The sequence below is a fragment of the Pithys albifrons genome, chromosome 7 (genome assembly GCF_047495875.1).
Source record: "Pithys albifrons albifrons isolate INPA30051 chromosome 7, PitAlb_v1, whole genome shotgun sequence".
NCBI classification, from domain to species: domain Eukaryota; kingdom Metazoa; phylum Chordata; class Aves; order Passeriformes; family Thamnophilidae; genus Pithys; species Pithys albifrons.
This window is the reverse complement of record NC_092464.1, coordinates 38,318,934-38,340,306: the sequence shown is the minus strand read 5'-3', so window position 1 is coordinate 38,340,306 and position 21,373 is coordinate 38,318,934. Positions and strand designations below refer to the sequence as shown.

Genomic DNA, 21,373 nt, shown 5'->3' with positions numbered 1-21,373 from the left:
AAAGTGCTTAGAGTGTGATGTGAGGTAGTCCTACAAATATAGTCTCTGTCCCCCCAGAAAAAAAGCAAAATACTCGTTCTCAGCAGATGAGAAAGTTTCTTACTTGACTGTGGTTTAGCCTTTCATCTTTGATACAGCCTGAAATACTACTGTTCTTTCATTTAGTGTGCTAATGATATGTTCAACTTGTGATATATTCCAGCATTTATAGTCTTTAAAACTTCAGCCTATTTTTTTTTCCCAACTTGTATTTGTATGGGGGATGATTTCCACTCTTGTCTTATATGATCTTCTTAACAGGACTTTTCTTCAATGTAATTGAAGAAATTGTCAGTTTAAACTTGAATTTAAACTTTGCCTCTGATGTGCTTTCCATCCCTTTGTGTTTGATGTAATCTATGAGTTTATACTACATTGTATCATCCAGTTATTAACAAAATTAATGAAAAATATTGGATAGAGAACATGTCTCAGTAGAGCCTGTTATTGTGTATTTCTTTTTTTGAGAAATCATTGACAGTTACGACTTTGTCAGTTTTCTCATAACCTTAACATTTTTCCTCATAGAAATTTCATTTAGAGTATTTTTTACAAAATGTATGTTGGAAAAAAAATGGAGAACTGTGTCAGATGACTTTAAGTCAAGAGTTAATGTGTTCTTTTCCTCTCTCCACAAGGCCCTTTGCACTGTCAGAAGAGGCGTTGAGGTAGTTTTATATGACTGTTTTTGATACTTTCATATTGCCTCTTATTCAGCTTCTTGATAGTTGTTTTTTTAAGTACAAAGCTTGATTATTTGGCATTTTTCTGCAAATTCAAATTAGACTAGATTGCCAGCATACCCATACTTTCCCATGTTTTCATCACTCCTAGTTTTATAGGCATTGTATTTGACTTATTCTAAGTTTCTGACAATTCAGCTTCTTTGAATTCTCAAAGAAAACTGACACAACTCAGTGTTGGGGTTTTTTGTTTGTTTGTTGGTTTTCTTTCTTTTTGCTATTGTTGGTTGTTTTGTTTTTATTTTTTTGTTTGTTGTTGTTGGAGTTTCTTTGTTTTTAACCATGTCAGAGCTTTGCTGTCAGCAAACAATAGCCTCATGGCATTTCTACCCTGATAGTGTTGCAGATCAGTCAAATTCATCTTGACTCCAATATTTTTTCCCCCACTCTTATTTATGGACATAGTAGTGAGGAACTGAAATCAAAGTGCAGGCATTTATTTCCTTCTGATTATTAGAGGAACAAGTGGTGGTGATAAGTAGAGCTAATGGGATAAAGGCAAGCTTGTTTAGTGGAGTATCTCAGCCTCTGACAATACTTTCATAGTTGTTCTGCAAGTGAAGGAGGATTTTGATGTGCTCTTGCTAGCAAGTTCTCAGATCAAGTCACAGGCACTAGATTGCTGTAGTGTTATGAACATTACTAATTATATTTTAACTATATAAATATTCTCCCCATACAGACTCAGGCTGATTAAAGCTTATTTGTGCCTCCTATGTGACGGCAATGCAAATAATTACGGAGAACTCCCCTCAGGTCTATTTATTTCCTTTCAAGCCTGCTTAGACTGTCAGTGCAGGGATGTACTGGAGATCCTCCAATGCCAAGGAAGGGGTGGCTTGGCTCAGACCCACAATCTTTCCCAAACATTGAGGGCTCAGAGCAAGGAATAGGTGTATGAGTATGTCAACTGCTCTAAGCACCTCTGCACTGCATGCCTTAAAGTTTTTGTTGTGCCTGAACTGTCTATCTCAGCTGGAAATGATTCCTTGCTTCACACAAGGACTGGTTTCGAAAAGCCCTGTCCCATCATAGGCTTCAAAGTCTGCACTAAATGCTCTGGGGACAAGGTCTGGTGTTCTCAAAGTCCTCATTATAAGGTTCCACTGTAAAAAGGATACTTAAAATTCAGGTTGCAAATCACATTAGGTTATTTATTTCTCTCCAGCTGTTAATTTCTCCCATCTGAACTAGGTCAATTATTAAAGCAAATGAGCAGAGTGCTTGTTTAACTGGGGAGATTCATGTAGTGTCTGGTTCCATAATTCTTTGTGTTTTTTCCTGGCAATTTCTCTTTTTAAAGATTGTTTTTATAAGTTTCTGTGAAAAAAGAATACACATTTGTGCTCAGTATTTAAATTTTTTCTTGCTCAGCAAGTTCACAAGAAGCAGTTCAGTTTCTTGCAAGGTAAAGGTGAGTCAAAACTCCATGATTGGTGTAATTTTTTAGCTAAACTCAATAAATTGCCTGAACATAAGAATATACCATTGGCTAAGGCCATGAAAAACGTGACCACTTAAGCTGACATCTGAGTGTTCTCTCCTCAAATATGAGCTGAATTTATGAATACTCTGCTTAAACAGATGCACTACACTGTTCCCTATACATAGTGACAGGTTGAACATTGTCTATGTCATTGAAAATCTCCTTTGAACGTTTCACTTCTGTTCACGTTACACATGTATGAGTGCGGAGGATCAGAAAATTACTTAAAAATCCTGCATAAAGATCAAAAAGAAAAAAGAAACAATAGATTAAAATCTGCCTTTTTAGAAATTTTGTACAAAATTCTACATTTTTAAGTAGTTCCTTTAAATAAAACAATAGACATTGAAAGCACCATTATTTATTGTAAATATCTACTTTCTTCTATTAGACATATTTTTGTGATCCATTTGTTGATACCACAAAATAATACATCCAAATAATAACAAAACCCTGATTATGAGCATGCCTTTAATTTTCTTGTTGACAAGTGGCACACATGAGAATGTGTATATGAGCAAAAATTGGTTTGTGCAAAAATGTGGACATAAGTTTTCTTTGTCATCATTCTTAAATCATCTACTCTGCTAAGGCTGAAAAAGGATTGAGATACTGTGTGGAATTTGATGAATAAGCTGATTTGGCTATAATATACTATAAAGTCTAAAAAGCTACTCCCTCCCAGACACGTGCCTGTATTTTAATACAGGCAACTCAGTTTTGCCATTGGAACTTCCTCTTGTAGTTCTGTTTGGAGAATTTCCACTTTCTATTTGCATGTGTATGTTCTTGGCTATCCTTTCTACATCTTAATGTGAACATTTCTCAGTGAGCTGTTCTCCTTCAGACTATGACAGTACTGCATGCTGCCCATTGAGAAATCCCTTTCCACAAATTAAAATGAAGGAAACTAGAAAATTGTGGTAAATTATAATCACATTGTAATTAAGAATAGGGCTGAAAAAGAGGCTTCTTTTTCTGATGTAGAACCAACTAAATATCCCTTAGAGGCACTAAGTTATTAATATGCTAATGATTTTTTTCTTTTAATTCTGACCAAGTTGTAGCCAGCACAAAAATTACCAGCATTGACATTCAAAGGAGTTTTTGAATTACTAAGTGGAAAATTGAAGAGAAATTGATGTTTTACAGTAGAGTGAATCTTTGATTAAATGTTAAATGCAATCACCAGTTTTCCCAAAAAGGTGTGGAGTGTAACACACTTCAAAAATCATTGTGCTAGTACAAATTTTATACTCCTTATGGGAATGTGTTCTATGTGAACACAGCTAATGTACTTTCAGGGTCACTATTCCCACCTTAATATCACCTCATGTTCTCTCAAAAAAAGGAAGAACTGTGAATAATTTCCAGAAAGAGGCACAATGCAACCTAGACCTATGTCTCAAGTGACTATTTTTTTCAGTTAAATAGTTGGGAACCTGAGATAAAAACAAGCTATTGATTGCAGGAGAACTCATGTCACATCTGCACCTGCAGGATTATGCTGTCAAATACAGTTAAATATTCCCAAAGTTTAGTAATTTTCTCTTATTTTAATAGCTTGGTTTTATTACAGATTTAAAGTGATTCGAAGGAAGAGCTGCTTTGTTGTTTTGGGGTTTTTTGATTGGTTATTAAATAATTAGTGGAAATACCTTCTAAAAAAGGCCGAAAAGGGCCCTTACTTTTTGGTATCCTTAAATACACAGTGCCAAAGCAGAGGATGAAATGCCTGTCCTTGAAACTTCCTGCTGGAATACACTTTGTGTTCTCGAAGATGCATAAAATGAGTGCTACAATTGCTGTTCAGTGCTGACATAGAAGAACTGATGTTTACTGAGGCATGTTGAATTTCTCTAATATCCAAACAATACAAATTAAATTTCTTTTCTTCCTCTTTGACAGCATGTAGTGTGGATTTAATGTTTCAAATTAAGTTGCTGGATCAGAGCAAGGTGATTAAATACTTTTAAAATGAAATATTAGAGCAAGTGAATTGCGCTTCAACACATCACAAGGCAAGCCCAAGTTTAACAAGGTTGTTGAACTGGGCTGAATTGAATATGCTCTTCTTATCTTCTCTTTTATGTTTTTTGATTTTGAAAGAATTTGTAAATCAAATAAAAATGCTGAAGATGTGAAGGCATAGAAATTAAAGATAAATGTACACTGGACCCCAAAGTTCTGCATTTCAATTTCTGAAGAGAATCAGCTCTCTTCAGGGTTTACCAGTGTTCACCATTTCTGGGCTTTTCCCCAGTGATTTGGTTGGAGATTTTCACATATCCAGGAAAATTTGGTTACTGAATTGTAGGTGAAGAATTAAATAAAATTTGGAGAAGTGCAAGCTGTTAGGTAAGTGCCTTTGTTACTCAGTCCTTGTCTCTGACCTGTATTTCTGTCATAAAAAAGCAAAAGTTAGGAAGCTGGCATGTCAGATTATTCACTTGCTCATGTAAATGCATGTGTCTCTTCTCACCCTTTCCCAGTAGATTTGGATGTTATGCTTGTGTTGGGAAACCTGCCTGCTATCCTCTTTAAGTAACCATATTTGAAACTGTCACTCTAGAAGTGAGCAGAGTTGCTATTTTTGTAGAAGATGATGCTAAGCACAGAGGTGGTATTGATTTATTCAGAGTTGACAATGGAAATACTACATACAAATACAATGGAGAGAAGCCTAATTCTTTACTAGAATACAAACAATAAACGATCATTTATAAAAATGTATCTGTTGAAGGCCTGAAGTAATTCAGATTGGGGGAACTCCTTATTGTGATGTATGTTATTGCTGGGATGTACTCTGTATATGTGTGTGGGTGTGTTGATCTTTGGTAGATGACATTAACAGCATTGTGAACAGTTTAGTGTGTGATGGAAATGACTGAGAGGAGGTCAGGGAATGATTCATCTGCTAACCCATCTGCACTCAGCTCCTTCCCCAGGGCAGCACAGTGCATGGTGGGGAAGGAGAGAAATGGGTGCATAGGCACCATAGATCGTGATGCTGTTGTGCAGCCAGTCATCCTTCTGCTGCAGCAGAAGTTGTGGCTAGTCTCTCTGTGCACTGGTTGTAGTTTTAAAACATTAGGAATGCTTTCCTTGTCATGTGGCTGCCTGAACTAAAATCCTGACCTTTGGTCCCTGTGCAGGCCACTCAAGTTTTCTACATTTTCTGAGCTTGCCAAGATTGATACAGTTGTCCTGCAGCTGGGTTGAGGAACATCTTCAGGAGTATTTTCCTGGATTTAACCAGTGAAACAAAATCCATAGAAATAGTGTAGAAAAAATAAATACATTAATTTTCTAATTTTGAACCATAATTCTCATGGAAAAACATTTCCTGTAAAGTACCTACACTCAACTCGTTACTCGCATACAACTAACTTCATAGTTGTTAGATAATGGCCAACTGAGGCATAATTTTTTAAAAAGTCTCTATGACTACTAATATCTATTTGCATGTTTCCCTTACATAAGGATGTTTTTAAGATTGAATAGTATTTTAGTTATTATATAGTGATTGGTTTTTTAGAAATTGCAAAAATGCCCATATAAAACAGAGCATATTATTTGCAGGTCTTCTGGGTTCGGTTTTTTTTATTTCTCAGGTTGGGAATAATTTTGAAAATCCCTTAAGAAGAGATGGTACTAAAAAGCAACTATCTTGTCAAAGTTTTATTAATAGCCTAAAAAAAAATCTCTTTAGTAGACACAGACACTTTACAGATTAATACTAGTCATAACAATTATTGAGTGGTTTCTTAGAAAAAAACACTGAGACTGAGCAGTAAATCACCCCTTCAGGAGAGTTTCTGTTTCAGAATTTCAGTTTTTAAAATATCTGAAGTTCAAACATTAACCTTTAAGTATATGTCTTTTTGTGTTTGGGGCATTCCTAGAATTTGTTGTTTGTTCTAGATAGGAAGCACTAGATCATAATGATCAAGAACTTATCTGCCGTTTATCTGGGCTATTTCTGGTATCTCTTCCTGCTGAATTCCAAAGTGGCAGAAAATCAAATAGGCTTCTAATGTATTTTCTCATTAAATAGTAAACAAAAGGGAACAAGAGGCTATGAAATATGCTTCTGAACTTCCCTTCATGCTAGACATAATATCATGCTAATAAAGATCCCTCTGATATTCAAGCCACTGAAGTTTTATTTTTTCAGTTTTCCTTTAAATCACAATAACATCTGAAAAATAAAGCCATGAAGAAAAGCAAAGCAGAGGAAAGTTGAAAAGAAAGCAGAGAAATTGTCCATTAGCTTTAGCACAGATTCTAAGTTAGGAGACGTGAAAGCATGAATTCAAGTTTCACTTGTCAACTGCATGATTGACTAAAGTGTTTTTATCCTGATGCAGACAGGAATTATACAAGATTTGCAGGTACACTAAAAGGCTCTCACCAAAGTCGCTGCTTGCAGCACTAAGTGTTGTTCTGTAAGGTATTTTCTTATGCTCCTACAGGTAGTAAAGAAAATTTAGTAGTGCATACATTCAATTTTCCCAACTTCACTGCTATTTCCAATTCTAAAATATTATAGTGCTTCATGCTATCTATATATTGGTTTTCTATTCTAATAATGTATTAAATTTAAAGGTATTTCTGCCATATTTGTGAGTTCATAAAGATTTGGTCTCTCTTGTCTCTGTAGGCACTCTCTCCAACCCATTTCCTTTTTTTAGATGGTGCATGTTTCCTTCAGTGTATTTAGAAAAAAATAATACCTTTTGGAATGGCAATGAGAGATCTTCATGCTTCATAATAATGTAATTCTAAGCTGAATGTTCTTTTTCTGCTTCCTCTTTTCTATCTATGGTGCTGATACAATATTTAAAGTTATGAATATAATAAGACTGTTCGTCTTTTAAAGAGAGTCCTTCTTTGTCTGATGAAGAGTTTCTGTGGTGAAAAGGTCTGTGTGATGAATCCACTTGGAGAAGGGGGATTGTATCTCACAGTATGCAAGTGGTTGGGGCAGTTGGAGTAATTGGAAGCATGGTAGGACAGGACTGTTCTGCAGCAGTATTTGCAGTATTTTGGGGGTAAACTTATGTGAATGATTAACATTATTAAGTTGGGACAAACAAATGAGCATAGTGGAAATGATGTAAAAGTAGCATGAGGAACAAAGGTGAAAGTGAGCATGGAATTAAACATGAGAAACTAATGGTCTTTGGTAAGTTGCATAGCTAAGAACATTACATTTGTTAAAAATATGCACTGCATGTTGTGGCCTAGTTTAATGCAGAGCTGCTCTTAAATTAAAAATCAGAATGAAACTGAATATCTGCAGGGAGACAGCCCATGAGTCTGTCAAGAAAATGAGTTTTGGCTTCGTGACTTCCTAAAGCTTGGCCTTATGGTACTCTCCTCTCTGTTCCTTAGCACAAATCCTAATGTGTGGTTCAAAGATCTGAATGTCCCACTATGAATGAAGGGTAGGATGAAGTAGTCTGGAGAGTGTACAGTGGCTTAGGGGAAGGTTATGTGTTCAGTTTGGTTTTAGGCTGTGTTTTTGATGGCTTTGCTTACATGCAGTGTTTACTCTTCATGTGACTCTGATAAAATAAAAATAGGACAAAGATTTCAAGTGGATTGCCATTAAAATGGAGCAAAAGTAAATGAATGTGTATTGAGAGATGCATTGTTTTAACTTGGTTGCCCATAGTTTGACAATTTTCCTTCTATTAGAGAAGAAACTTTTCAGGGAAGAAACAAACCTTGCAATATAAAGGTTTATAATTGAAGTACTAACTTGATAATTTTTGATTTTTGTTACCTTATAGATCTTCTCTGATATCTAAAAAAAACTGAGTGGTCATATATACCTTGTTCATTTAATGAATTCCAGCTTTGTGAGTCATATGCTCAACAATTAAGTTTTAGCTACTGTGATCTTTTTACTTTTTTAATCATTAAATGTTTCCCTTTTCTGACTTTTGGCATATAATAAGTTGTTACTTGTGAAGGTAATCCCGTTAAAATTCTCTGAGACTACTAGTGTGAATAGTCTAGTAGTCTGGATCTAAATTAATAAAGGAAACTAATTTCTATTCTTCTAGAGTAGAGGTATATCTGATACTGAAAATGCTTTAAGTGTTCAATGCAAGCTGTAAAAGATACCATAAATTAAAAAAAAAAAAAGACACTTTCTATAATACATAGCAAGAACAACTGAAGTTATGGTGACTGCTGAGATGCTGAAATCACCATATGAATTTCCTTTAGTTAAAACAAAAGTCGGGGTCTGATTCTGCTTTTCTTGCACCATTTTCATGCCAATGTAGTGCCACTGACTTCAGTGTCTGTCTCTCAACCTGTATGCCTGACAAGATATTCCCACACATGTAGGAATATATTTACCTTGCCATTTCAGGAAAACTGATCCAGTTAGATGTCTGGGGTTTATAGTGGAAAGAGCACCATATTGCAAAGCTCTGTCAGTAGCCAAGGGTCACTACTGCCGTTGTATTTAACACTTCTCTATCTTCTCCAAAAAAAGTTCTTTTAATTCAAAATTATATACATGTCCAGTGATCTGCAGTGTTTTAGATGTTGAGGCAAATCAGAGAAGTAATTCTGAGATAAAAAGCCTTGAAATATTGGACAATTCAATATTTTGTGACGTATCCTAGCCTTTTTTCATAAAACTATGTTTCAAAATCAGTTAACCCTGAAAATTTAATTTATATTTCATTCAGCAGTCTTAAATAACCTTTAGTGCTAACAAACATTTTAATGCAAAGTTGAGCTGTTATTCTGAAAAAAATTAGGTAGTTGGGCGAATCCCAGGGATTTTATAAACCTGTTCTATGTTTAATTAGAGTTTTTAAGCTCCTTCATCTGATTCAGCATGCCTGAAGGAGGAAACTTCATAAGTCTTCCAGGGCTTTGAATTCTATCATGCGTGACTTCTCAGAGGTTTTCAGCATTTTCAGCCTACCCCGTCAGGTTGAGAGACGTTGCAGATGACCAGTGGAGCTGGAAAGATTTTACACACTCAGCAGCAGTTGTTTTTGCAGATCACAGTGGCTGAGCAAAGTGCTCAGGCTTCCTAAGAGCAGCAGTTCTGGGTCTGCACTGTGAGCCCTTGCTGCAGAGAAGTGCTGCTGTGGAAGTCTCCCAGAGAAGAATGGAATGCGTCGGCTATTTTACTTTCTCCGTGGGCACAGTATTGTTCCCATGCTTTTCATGACTCTTTTTCATAAATGCATTTAATCATGGGAGGATGTTTCAGAAATAAGCACTGATGCCTTTTATTTATCAGCAATGCATGCTGTATAAAGCCTAATAGAAAAATAAGGTGGTGGAATCCTGAAGGTTGGTGGTCCAAGACAACTTTGCACAGAAAAGATGTATACAAATACACATATTTCTGTAAAACTGGAAAAATCTTTCCTAATTTAGAAGACTATTTTTTATTTTAGCATTAGTAGGGCTAAATTGATTTATGTTTTCAGTAAGCACCTGGGCCTCTTTGTTAGATTTTTAGATTTTGGAAGATATTCCTGGAGTACCTTGTACAATCAGTAATTTCAAACAGTGGCTGTTTTTCACAAGAGAAGTGAAGGAGCAGTTCCTGCTCTGGAGGGGAGGTATGGGCCTGTGATCTCTGGTTTGTCCATGCTTTCCTGTATTTTCTTTTTTTTTTTTTTGTTGAACTGTATATTTTCAAGTTGCAAATAGGTAACATATTTCAGAGATCTTGGACCAATAAACACAGAAATAATATACTTACCTTAAAAGCCATTTTCATGTGTGTAGCTTATGAAAAATATAAGCAAATTCTCCCTAATATGCCCTACTTTATTTTCCACGCAATTCAACAGAGGAGTGAATTATGCTCATAGGAAAGCAATGCAATAAAAAAAGTTAGTGCAATAAATATCTCATTGCCCAGTAGGTCTTCTTAGGTCCACATATTTTATGATACGTTTCCTTGGCTGTACACTGGCACATATACTCACCCTGTGGGATTATAGCAATCATGCCTTGAAAATATATTTGCATTCATTAATAGTGAATCACCTGAATTTATCCCAAATAAAAAATAAATCTTGCCAGTTTCTCTATTCAGTAATTAGATTCCTTTTGCACATTTTTATTTTTGATGCATAAGCATTTCTATAAATGCATTACATCTGGGTACTGTGATGAAAAGGTTATTAGAAATGTGACACAGACAGATAGTCTTTGTGTTAAAATAATTCCCCAGCTGCATAAGTAAAACTCTGCATTGGTCTTGTGTGACTATAACAGAAGATTTTAGCTGCTGCTCTAGGACACTGTGTCATCCCAAGGAAACATGAATAGGTCCAGATCTCCCAATTTGTCTTTCAGATTTTTTCACTGCTGTGTGTCCAGGATAGTCTGGTTTGCTATACATTATTTTCAGATCCCTAATATTGATGAAGAGATTGAGGTAAACGTACAGTTGACATGCAAAAACATTATATTAACCTTGGAGACAATAACAAACACATTGTCTGCCAAGACATGACAGAGAATATGTTCTTTAAGTTCTATAGAGTATGTTTATACTTCTCAACTAAAACTGTAAAAGCTACCCCAAAAAACCATACTGGAACTGGCAGAAATTATGTGGATATCACCATGAATTCAGTACTGAATGCATCCTCTTTTTAAAGAAAGTGCAATGCAAAGGTTCAGGAACAAGATAAACGACAGTAACTTTCACATGCACATGCAATAACATCTGCAAACCTCTCCAAATACAACAGATTTTCACCTTGATGTGTTTGCATTGCTTGGAAAATGATCTGCTCTCTATTAAATTCAACATTAAATGGCCCAGTGGGTGTAATGAAGTGATAACATAATAATAATAAAAAAAACCCAGTAAAAAAGCCCTATAACTGCAAGTGCTCCAGAGCTTCCTGAATATTTTATAATGAGCAGATAATCAGGAAAAAAAATAAAAATCCTTCTCTGAAAGTATAACTGATAATATTCCAACTTAAGTCCAAATTCCTCAAGGATTTTTTGTTCTTTGGTTTTTGGGTGTTTTTTTTTTAACAAAGGTGTTTGTAAAAATGAATTTATAGAAAGGCAGAAGTAAAATCTTATGTTTGATTTGGGAATCTCTTCCATAAGGTAACTGATTGAAGCACTAGAATTGCTTTTTGAGTCTTCTTTGTTCCTTTTATTTTAAAGGTTTTTTGTTTAATAATATCCACACAGTGGTTCCCTAAAACTGAACTATAACAAAAGGGAGGGGAAGATTGACTCCTAAATTTTGGCTTCTAACTATTTTTATATATGATAAACATTGACATTTCCTAGGACCTCAATGGTCTTTGAGAATTTAAATCATGGAACCCTGGAAATCTTTAGAAATTGTCTTTCAAAATACAAGAAAATATAAACTTCTAAAATTACTTACATTGGAAAAAAAAAAAAGAAAAAACATAGACTTTTAACACTTCTGCCGTGTTGAAAAAAAAAATATGAATTTTCGTTGTCCCTTGCTTGTAGCTTTTAATTTCATTTTCCCAAGCATCACTAGATTTATTGCCAGTTTATTTTATTTCATGTCTGATGGCTGCATTTTTTGTGCATATCAAAGACTTTAGGGCTTAAACTGTCTTCCTGAAAATAATCATTCTTTATTCTGCAGCCTCATTTTGGGGGGAAGAGGTGGTTTTTTTGATGGGAGTTTTTTAACAGAATTCCCACATAGCTTATTCATGTGGCTTGCCTTTTAATTCTTTTTCTGTTTCATTTTTAGATGTATTTTCATCAGCATATTACCAAAATTCTTAGCCACAGAAGATAAAAAAAAAAAGACTGTGTGTCTAAAGAGATAACCTATCAGCAAACTCGTCACAGACACGAAGTGAAACTTAATTTTAAAAATTGTCTACTTGGATCCAGTGGTAGTTAGTGATTGTATTGGAGTGTTAAAAATGGAATTTACTAGTCAGCAAAAATTAGCTGCTCATTTTGCTCTAACAGCTGTTCATGCTCTTGCTTTCTGCTGAGGTAAAGTTTTGACTGTATATTTAGGTACCAGGAAAACTAAAGATATTTAAGGTGGAATATGGCCCTTATAGAATATCTGGATGACAGGTTGTAGGCTGATTTCACATGTGGGAGTTGATCCAGAGAGACTGAAAGAAGTGATTTTTATCTGTGAAATCAAAAGTTATATTCTTGTATCAGAAACAGTGTTCCCAGCAGGTCCAGGGCAGTGATTGTCCCCCTGTACTCAGCACTGGTGAGGCCACACCTGAAGTCCCATGTTTACTGTGGGCTTCCTTGCTAGAAGAAAGACCTTGAGGTCCTGGAGCATGTTCAGAGAAGGGCAACAAAGCTGGATGAGGAGTGGCTGAGGGAGATGGGATTATTTAGCCTGGAGAAAAGGAGGCTGAGGGGGAACCTCATCGCTCTCTGTAATTACTTGTAAGGAGGTTGTATCGAGGTGAGGATCGGTTTCTTCTCCCGAGGAACAAGTGATCGGACATATCCTCAAGTTGTGCCAGCAGAGGTTTAGATTGAATATTAAGAAAAATTTCTTTACCAAAAGTTGACAAGCATTTGAACAGGCTGTCCAGGAAGGGTTGGAGTTAAATACTTCCATCCTTGGAGGTATTTAAAAGATGCATGGATCTGGTACTTGGGGACATGGTTTAGTAGTGGCCTGGCAGTGATTGGTTAATGGTTGGACTTGATGATCTTAAAGAGCTTTTCCAACTTAAATAATTCAATGATTCTAATTCCATGTTCTGATTTTTTCCTTCCCTTTAAAACCTGTCCTGACTGCCTACCTTCTCAGAAATATTACTAAACCACGGATTTGTGTAGCAGAGATAGTTTGAATTGCAATTGGCTATTTCTGTCCTTTCTTTTTGAGTCCAGTCAACTCTGTGTGCTGCTGACAGGAGTTTTCAGGCTGTAAATACAATTTCCAAATGGGAAATCAAGAATATGGAAAAAATATGCCCTTCAAGTTGCTTGACAAGAACAAATTTTCCTGGTAGGCAGAGCTCTCATAGCTCTGCTAGCCATGCCATTTGCTATGTTAAACTGCCTCATGTACAAGGTCTGTACCACGATATACTGCTGGTGGAGAGGGATATAATGAAACTCCAACTGCTCCCTCTACCTGCATGAGAAGAGCATCAGAACCTGGGTACCAGGCATATAGCTCAACCCACATTTTTATTTGACCTATTTTATGCATAAATCTCTGTTTTGACAAGGTCCATTTCTGAAAACAGATTGAATACAAAGCAAATGAGGGAATTTTCATGGTTTGTAAGTCATCACAGTAATGCTTCTCAGATTTTAGAAGCTGATGTTTGCAAATTAATTACTTGGCCTTTAAATAGTTCCAAACCACCCAAAGTGCTCCATTATGTTAGCACAGGCTTGAGAAATAGATATGTATTACTAGCTAATTGAATAACATATGGTGTTGATTAGTGCTTAGTTCTTTTTATAGAACTCAATTGGAAAACTGACTGCAGTATATTTTCAGAGTATGAGATGTCTGTTGGTTGCTTCTGGCACAAGTGAACTGCTGAACCAAAAAATGATGAACTTTTTCTGTTTATTCCATCTATAAGTTGCTTTAGGATCTTGTGGTGCATATGGATGTGATGGGATATAGGCCAGGGTTTGTTCATTTGTGGTAGTATTGAAATGCAGCCCTTCCTGAAAGATTTAAGTGCTCTCCCAGCAGAGCAAAACAAAAGCCCAGGCTTTTATTTTCTATGTTATTGTTCAAGGTATACAAATATACAATGAGCCTATTTCAAATGGATAAATATCTATTCTTGTAGAATTCAGTTTGCAGAGATGTATTTCTTGGGAGTAGTCTCAGGACACAGGCTCAATCTCATTTTACCTCATTCCCCCCCAGCAATAAACATGTGAAGAAAATGTGCCTTTATTACTTTCACTTGGTGCAATTTTTGCTTAAAGGGATAATTTTCCTCTTAAACTTCACACAAATCACCTCAGATGATGACTATGATTTTATCATTCACATGGATTATTGAAGTGGTATAACAGCTAGTAGCAGCCATCAGACTGGGAGGAACTGGAAGGATATGGAGAAATAAAAAACAAGAAAATAAGATGATGCTCTCCCTGACTTTTTTTCCCCTCCTAAGATACCTCTTCTTTTGTATATTGTGTGGAATTTTCAAAGAGAAAATTTAGTAGATAGCGGCTTCAAATGTGATGTGGTCTGCACTGTATGAAGCAGACAACAAGAAGAAATGCTGACATTTATCTACAGTTTTATCACTGACTAGTAATTTAGCTCTTGGTCGTATGGCCTGACAAACTCTTCCTTGCTTTTAAGAAGCAAGTGATTATTCTTGCAGTCCTAAAACTCAGAGCAGAAAAGACTTCCACAGTGTAAAATTACTTAATGCATATACTTTCCAGATTTTCACATCAAATTTTATTATATTTCATGTTTAAATTTCATGTAAAAGGTTCAGAACAAAGGAGGTTCTGAAAAATCGATTGTTTTCTAAAAAGCATTTCAGATCCAAGTAGATCCCCATTCCACAATAGCTCTTCCACTGAAATGATGTTCATTCAATCAACCAAAGAAACAGATGAGTCCTGCAGTGTATCCTGAAGGTTACTCAGGTCATTTGGGAGGGAGCTGTGTTTCAGAGATCCAGTGCTTTCACCGTGGGTGACCTTTCACTGCTTTGATTAGTCCTTCTCATAGTATGTTTGTAACTGCCACAGCAGTGATGTGCAAAATAGACCACTCATGACCTAAATAGCTCTGGGCTTAAAACCAGGAGCAGGTGCCACCGTGATCAAAACCGGAAGGCTACAGAGTCGAGATCACCGTCATCCAGTGCCAATGCGGGTGGGAGAAGCAAAAGCAACTGTATTTTTGTAGTCCTGATCCTTCCCACTGCTGCCCTGCCCCTCCCCCAGCCTATGTAAGTATAAAATAGATGGCAATATGATCATTTTGAGCTTCCCCCAGGAACAAATTTCTAGAGCCAATGTTTTATTCAGTGAGGTCCATTAAAGGTTGCAAAGGCAAGTTAGCTGTCACTGGCTTTTTGATAAAGACATCACAAGTACCCAATGAAGCAGGGAGTTTCAAGAAGCATTGAGGGGTAAATAGGAAGACTTTAGCATAAAGATACCAGTTTTGTGAAGACTTCTGTCACACAGGTTGGCTCACAGTGTGAAAGAGATTCTTAAATGCTGACACAAAGGTGACCCTGCTACCGTAACTTTCATCAACTGGTAATGTTCTATCACATGAAAACTAGAGCACCAAATTTATGATGTTTGAAAAGATATGAAGTTTCCACATATTACCAGAGGTGTTTTACTGTGTAGCATACCAGTAACATTCCCCCAGTGTGTGAAAACTGACAAAGTAATGATTAGAGAGACGGTATTGATAAATGAGAAACCTTTCTTTTTTTTTGTTTTTTTTTTCTTCCCCCTTTTTAAACATTGCATTAACAGCAGTTTCTTGAAAGCAGCTGATACATCAATATCTGGTTTTATCAGTTGATATCTCAAAATTGAGTGTTATTATTACCTGCAAAAGTTCAGTCCTTTTCATGTTTGGAGAGCCAAGCAAAATTCATCCCATCTAACTTTTGACCTACAGCATAGACATCTGCAAGTGAAGAGGAATATATGTTTTTGAGAACAAAACCCTTGAGTTCATGGTTTAGTGTCTTTCATAGTGACATGACTCTCCACAGGACTTGGTGAAATTTATGGTAACTGTAGAGTCTAGGAATGAGTAGCTGAGATACAAACATTTGCCTCTTTGATGATTGCTACTTAAATATCTCTCACAGTTTTGAGAAGAAATATTAGAAATCCCTGAATATTGTAATTGGTGGATTTTTGTCCCTAATGTCCTGTCCATATTATCTATCCTTCATGTATTACAGAAATGTATTTGTCGTAGCAACCTGCTGGGAAGTGGAGAAGGAGATAGTCTTTAAGAAGTACACAATCATAGAATGGTTTGAGTTGGAAGGGACCTTAAAGATCACCTAATTCCAACACTCCTGTCATAAGGCAGGAAACCTTCCACTAGATCAAATTATACAAAGCCCAATCCATCCTGGCCTTGAACTCCTGCAGGGATGGAGGGTCCACAACCTCTCTGAGCAACCTTTTCCAGTGCCTCACCACACTTATGATAAGGAAATTTTTAATAGTATCTATATTAAACATATCTTTCTTCAGTTTAAGGCCATTCCCACATTACGTGTCGCTACAGGACCTTGTGAAAAGTCCCTTTCCAGCCTTCTTGTAAGCCCCCTTCAGGTACTGGAAGGTTTCCTTAAGGTTTCCCTGAAGCCTTCATGTCTCCAGGCTGAACTGGGTCATTCATCAAAGGCAAGAAGAGGTCTGCATTTGATAAACTGACTTGAGTGCCTCATGGTCTCTTGCTCTGGGATGCATATATTCTGTTGGCCTCTTGAATGTACCCGGCACACTTGAGTATTATGTACACAGATTCAAAGTCACAGTGACCAGTATAGTTCTATGCTGATAAGGCAGTTTGGAAACAGAACAATTAGTTGTAACACAAATGAGCAAAGTTTCCTTGCAATATTCTTGACTAGAAAGCATGCCATTGGCTTGCAGTTAAGAAGGTAAGGATTGTTTCATGGGAAGGATGTGATTTCTAATCCCTTACATTCAAGAAGAGAAATCCCCAGGCAGTAGCTGTGTTGTCTAATCCAGCAAACACCACATATTGTAGCTGTGCTGGTTTTCCACACGGGACAGTTTTCTACTTCACAGAGCTATAATGTCATGCAAAGTTCAATTTGCTGCTAAGTATCATTGAGCCAAAATTGAGTTCAAAGCCCTAGGGAAAATAAAAATAGGCATTTATCCAGAGTGCTATTTAAATTGGCTTGAAATTTTGAGATCTTCGTTGCCTTGTTCACTTATTTCTAGTTCACTGCAGGCTTCATTAGGGCCCCTAAAATTGAGAAGCTAGCTTTCTTTTATGGGGAGAAAACAGTTATCTGCAAAACTGATGACTCTAAAAGACATGTAGCCAGTACAGTCAGCATAAACTCTATAATATGATGGCAGGAAAGAGGGTTTTTATTTAAAGCCTATCTATTTCCACATAAGAGCAAAAAAAAAAAAAGATGCTGATAACAATTAATAGTCCTTTTAAAATTAATATTGCAATGTTTTCTTCTAACTGTATTCCATGTATTTTTGCAATAGGATAAAGTAAGAATTCTTTTCACCAAGCAAAATTGCTGCCTAAACATTTCACCCTAGAAGAGAGACGTATGCAATGATGCATGTGTGAGCTGAACACCTACTTCTCTCATGAATTAGACTGTATCTGTATTGGTTTAAACTCTGGTGGATCTTTAGAAGATTTTTATGAACGTGCTATTTTTTCCACCCATTTCTTTAAAAATACTAGTTAGAGTGCAAAACTGTGTTTTAAATGTATGACAGAAAATTATATTTGGATATCTCCCCCTTCTTTATTCCTTGCTATCTTCATTTAGTTGTTCATTATGAAATATTGGGTAAGAATGACTCAGGATGTTTGAATCCTAAACTATTTCTGTTTTTACAAAATTTCTTGTCTTCATCTTTGGAAATTTTTTTTCTCAAACCCATCAATTTGGGTCCAATCAACATACTGAGTACTGCTATGTAATAGTGGGTTTACAGCAAGTGGTTTGCACAGGTGTGTTATTTTTCACCTTGGTCCTTTAGCAGTTCCATCATATATTCAGAAATCACTGTGTATCTGTAAAGGAGATTGTGATGGATTGTAGTGTAATGTGAATTTCCAAAATTTCTGTTTTCCCTAATTATTACCCAGACTGCAGTATTGAAGCTCTAATGCTATTACAACTCTAATGAAAGCACCTGGTAGATACTCAAATCACTTTCTTTCCAAGGTGAAATTTCTCTTATATTTTATTGTATCTTTATCAACTGTACATTTTGCAATTTGTTTTCTGAAATGAGATTAGAATGCAACACAGATTCAATATGCCAAAAATAAGATTCTCATGGATTAGGCTGTGTTGACTGGAACATTAGAGGGATGTAATAATATGCTAATACACTTTATTAGGCTACTTGCTTATCTAGGTAAATGTTTCAAAAGGAATTAGACATATATGCACATAGTGTACAATTGATTAGATTATATTTGCTTACAAAGTTTTCCATCTTGGTTGGAAAATCTGCTTTATTACAGTAATCTCATGCCTATATGGCTAGCAATATAGGTCTAGAGATATATTGTACTTGTAATTTTTAATTCATACTGCTCTCTAGTGGGGAATGCTTTCAATGCAAAAGATTATATATATATAAATGTACAACATGTATATTAACTGGGATTACTGAAAGGTTACTGTCATCTAGAGCAATTCAGTAAAATTGTGCTATCGTGTTAACATTTTAATCCTTGTACTGCTTTGATTGAAGACTGAATTTATTAATTTAAAAATATTTTGGACAGATGAATCTTGGTAGTGAACAGTATGCTCAGCAAACTCCACAAGGCTGAGAGGTTAATAGACTGATGCTGCTTCCTCAGGATAAACCTCCTCCTTCCATAAGGAGAAATATGCTATGGATCTGCTATTGCAAGACCTCAGGTTTTCTCCTAACCTTCCGCAGTGTCATAATGTCTTATGGGACAGTTGTGATTTGTCTGTAAAAGTTCCTATCGTCGCTGTTGATATATCAGCCTTGCTTTTAATAAATAACTACTTTTACGCTGATTTTTTTTTCTCCTCTGTTATTTTGCTTTGGAATGAATCTTTTACCCTGCTCTCTCATCCCTTGTCTTTGGCTGCTACAATCCTAGATAAGAGTTGACTACACAAAAGCTGAAATAATACTGTTAGAACTAGTGCAGTGAGGTTTTAATCTACAGCAAGTGAAGAGTTCCTCTCAGACTTGGGTCTGTACTTTCTTAAATTAAATGGGTTTTAGTTAGCCCATAAAAGAGCACAATGTTAATTAGATAGCAAACATCTGAAAATTGAGATTGAAACCGATTTGAGCATTGATAGATTTTAGATTTGCACTTTAGATAATTTTGCCTTTATGATTCAATTTGAAAGCAGTAAATGTCTTTAAGTCATTGGAAGGTCTGGCAAAAAAGTTTAACTAATGAAATTTGAAATACTTGAAACTATCAGAAGAATGATTTGTAGTCTTTTGGTGTAATCAGACCCAACTTGTTTAGACTTGGTTTTAGATACTGAACCTTGTCTGGATCTGGCATTTCTTGTGTTGCTTTAATAATCCTTTTTGTCTCTGGGTTGACCGATTTGCCAGTTAAACACAAAATAGGATCATACTATTTAAGGTTGTAGTAATTTTGTCACTCAAAATATAGATTAGATTCTTTGTCTAGACCTTCATTTATTCACTAAGTCTGCGTGAACAAGCATTTTAAAAATTTATATGGTATAGAAAGGTCTCATCAAAATGCTAAGTTGGTATAACAGTTTGCACTCCTTGAATAGTAAATTAGGTTTGCAATGTGCAGAGCATTTCTTCACCTGTGCCATTTCCGGTCACTTTTAATTGCAGAAGCTCATGTTTGCACTGGTTTCACTTGAATTTCTGCAGATGGGATTATCTTATCATTTCTGTAGTTACTCCTGTCTGGTATTAGCTGAATCTAAGGTAACTATCCTTCAATTATAATCCTAGGAGACTAAGATAAGAAACTTACAGAACATTTTTTTTTGTCTTTGAGCTATTTTAAATTATTAGACTTGCACTTGAAAGCATTCACAGGAAGTGGAGAGGGGATGACTTGGGTTCTGAAATACTTAATAAACTCAAGGATGGGGTCAAGGTTATTTTTTCTTTTGTTAAGTGTACCTCCTCCCCCCTTTTTTCCACTGACTGCAGGGCTGTTTCTGTCACACTTTTTCAGCTGCTCACAGTGTTTTATAGCCTTTCTTAAATGAGGTATCACAGAGGTGCCACACCCATGTCTGATGGGCTCAGCTTTGGGAACTTGCTTGTGAAGTTACTCCAGTTACACAGCAGAACTAAAAAACATGAACAGAAAGCAAAACACGTGAGTGGAAATAAAATGTTAAAATATAAAATGCAAAAAAAATATTTTCTGCCTTTTAGTGGTTTGCTATCTTGCGTGCATTATATTGTATTACTCATCAATTTTCTCTCTTATGTCTTTTCCCACTCCAGAAAATATGAAGAAGCCCTGGAGCCCAGATTTACCAGTTGATAACCAGTCATACAATTCAGATTTCACGTCAACTCCAGACAGGGAAGGTGAGAAAGAATTAGCACCTGATGGCACTGAAGAGAAGAAGGAGAGAGAAAAGAAACACACCAATTTCACTTTGTGTAATGTTTGTAACATTCAGCTGAACTCTGCTGCTCAGGCACAAATCCACTACAATGGCAAGTCCCATCAGAAGAGGTTAAAACAGCTAAGCAATGGAAATCTCAAAAGTGATAATGGTAAGTGTTATAACAAATATGCCTTTGCCATGGTTGGATCTGAGAATTGGAGCAATGTCCACTAATGTCAATATATATGAGGTTTTTTTTTTTATTCAGATAACAAATTCTTTGAAGTTAAGGCAAAGATTTTTAGTGACTTCAGAGTGCTTGAAGTCATCCTGGGCATAAGATTTTCATTTTATAGTTTGTTTACTTGATAATGTTGACTCAGATTCTTTCTCATTGCATTTGCATTTTGATGGTTTTCAGCATAATCAGTGGTATTCCAAATTTCACAGTCTATTAGAAAGGTTATACTTATTAGGGTTGTGTTTGCTTTTAATGACTGTATGGTGGTTGTGAAATAATTGAAACAAATGCATTCCCAAACTCATTTCACTTTAGTTTGCTTAATCAGGGTTCAACCCATAGCTGTCATAAGTTTATTTAAAGATCATGGCTGAGGTCAAACAGAGATGGAACAAAGCTTATTTTGATTTTAAAGGATTTCATTGACATCTCTGGGCATTTTGTAGTAGGTGATGTATTTTCCTGTCATCAGAGTGAATTGTGCACCTCAAATTAAAACATATTTGTAGTTTTGTGTACAAAACCAGATTAG

General features: G+C 35.9%; 1 protein-coding gene across 2 annotated transcripts in view; it reads left to right on the top strand.

Moving 5' to 3' along the window:
- ZNF385D (zinc finger protein 385D) overlaps window positions 1–21,373 on the top strand; it is a 407,938-nt gene that overhangs the window by 59,679 nt on the left and 326,886 nt on the right. For both annotated transcript variants that reach the window (XM_071561076.1, XM_071561077.1), the window contains exon 2: window positions 20,491–20,769. In XM_071561076.1, coding sequence (XP_071417177.1) covers window positions 20,491–20,769 — 279 coding nt within the window. The remainder of the gene's footprint in view (window positions 1–20,490; window positions 20,770–21,373) is intronic.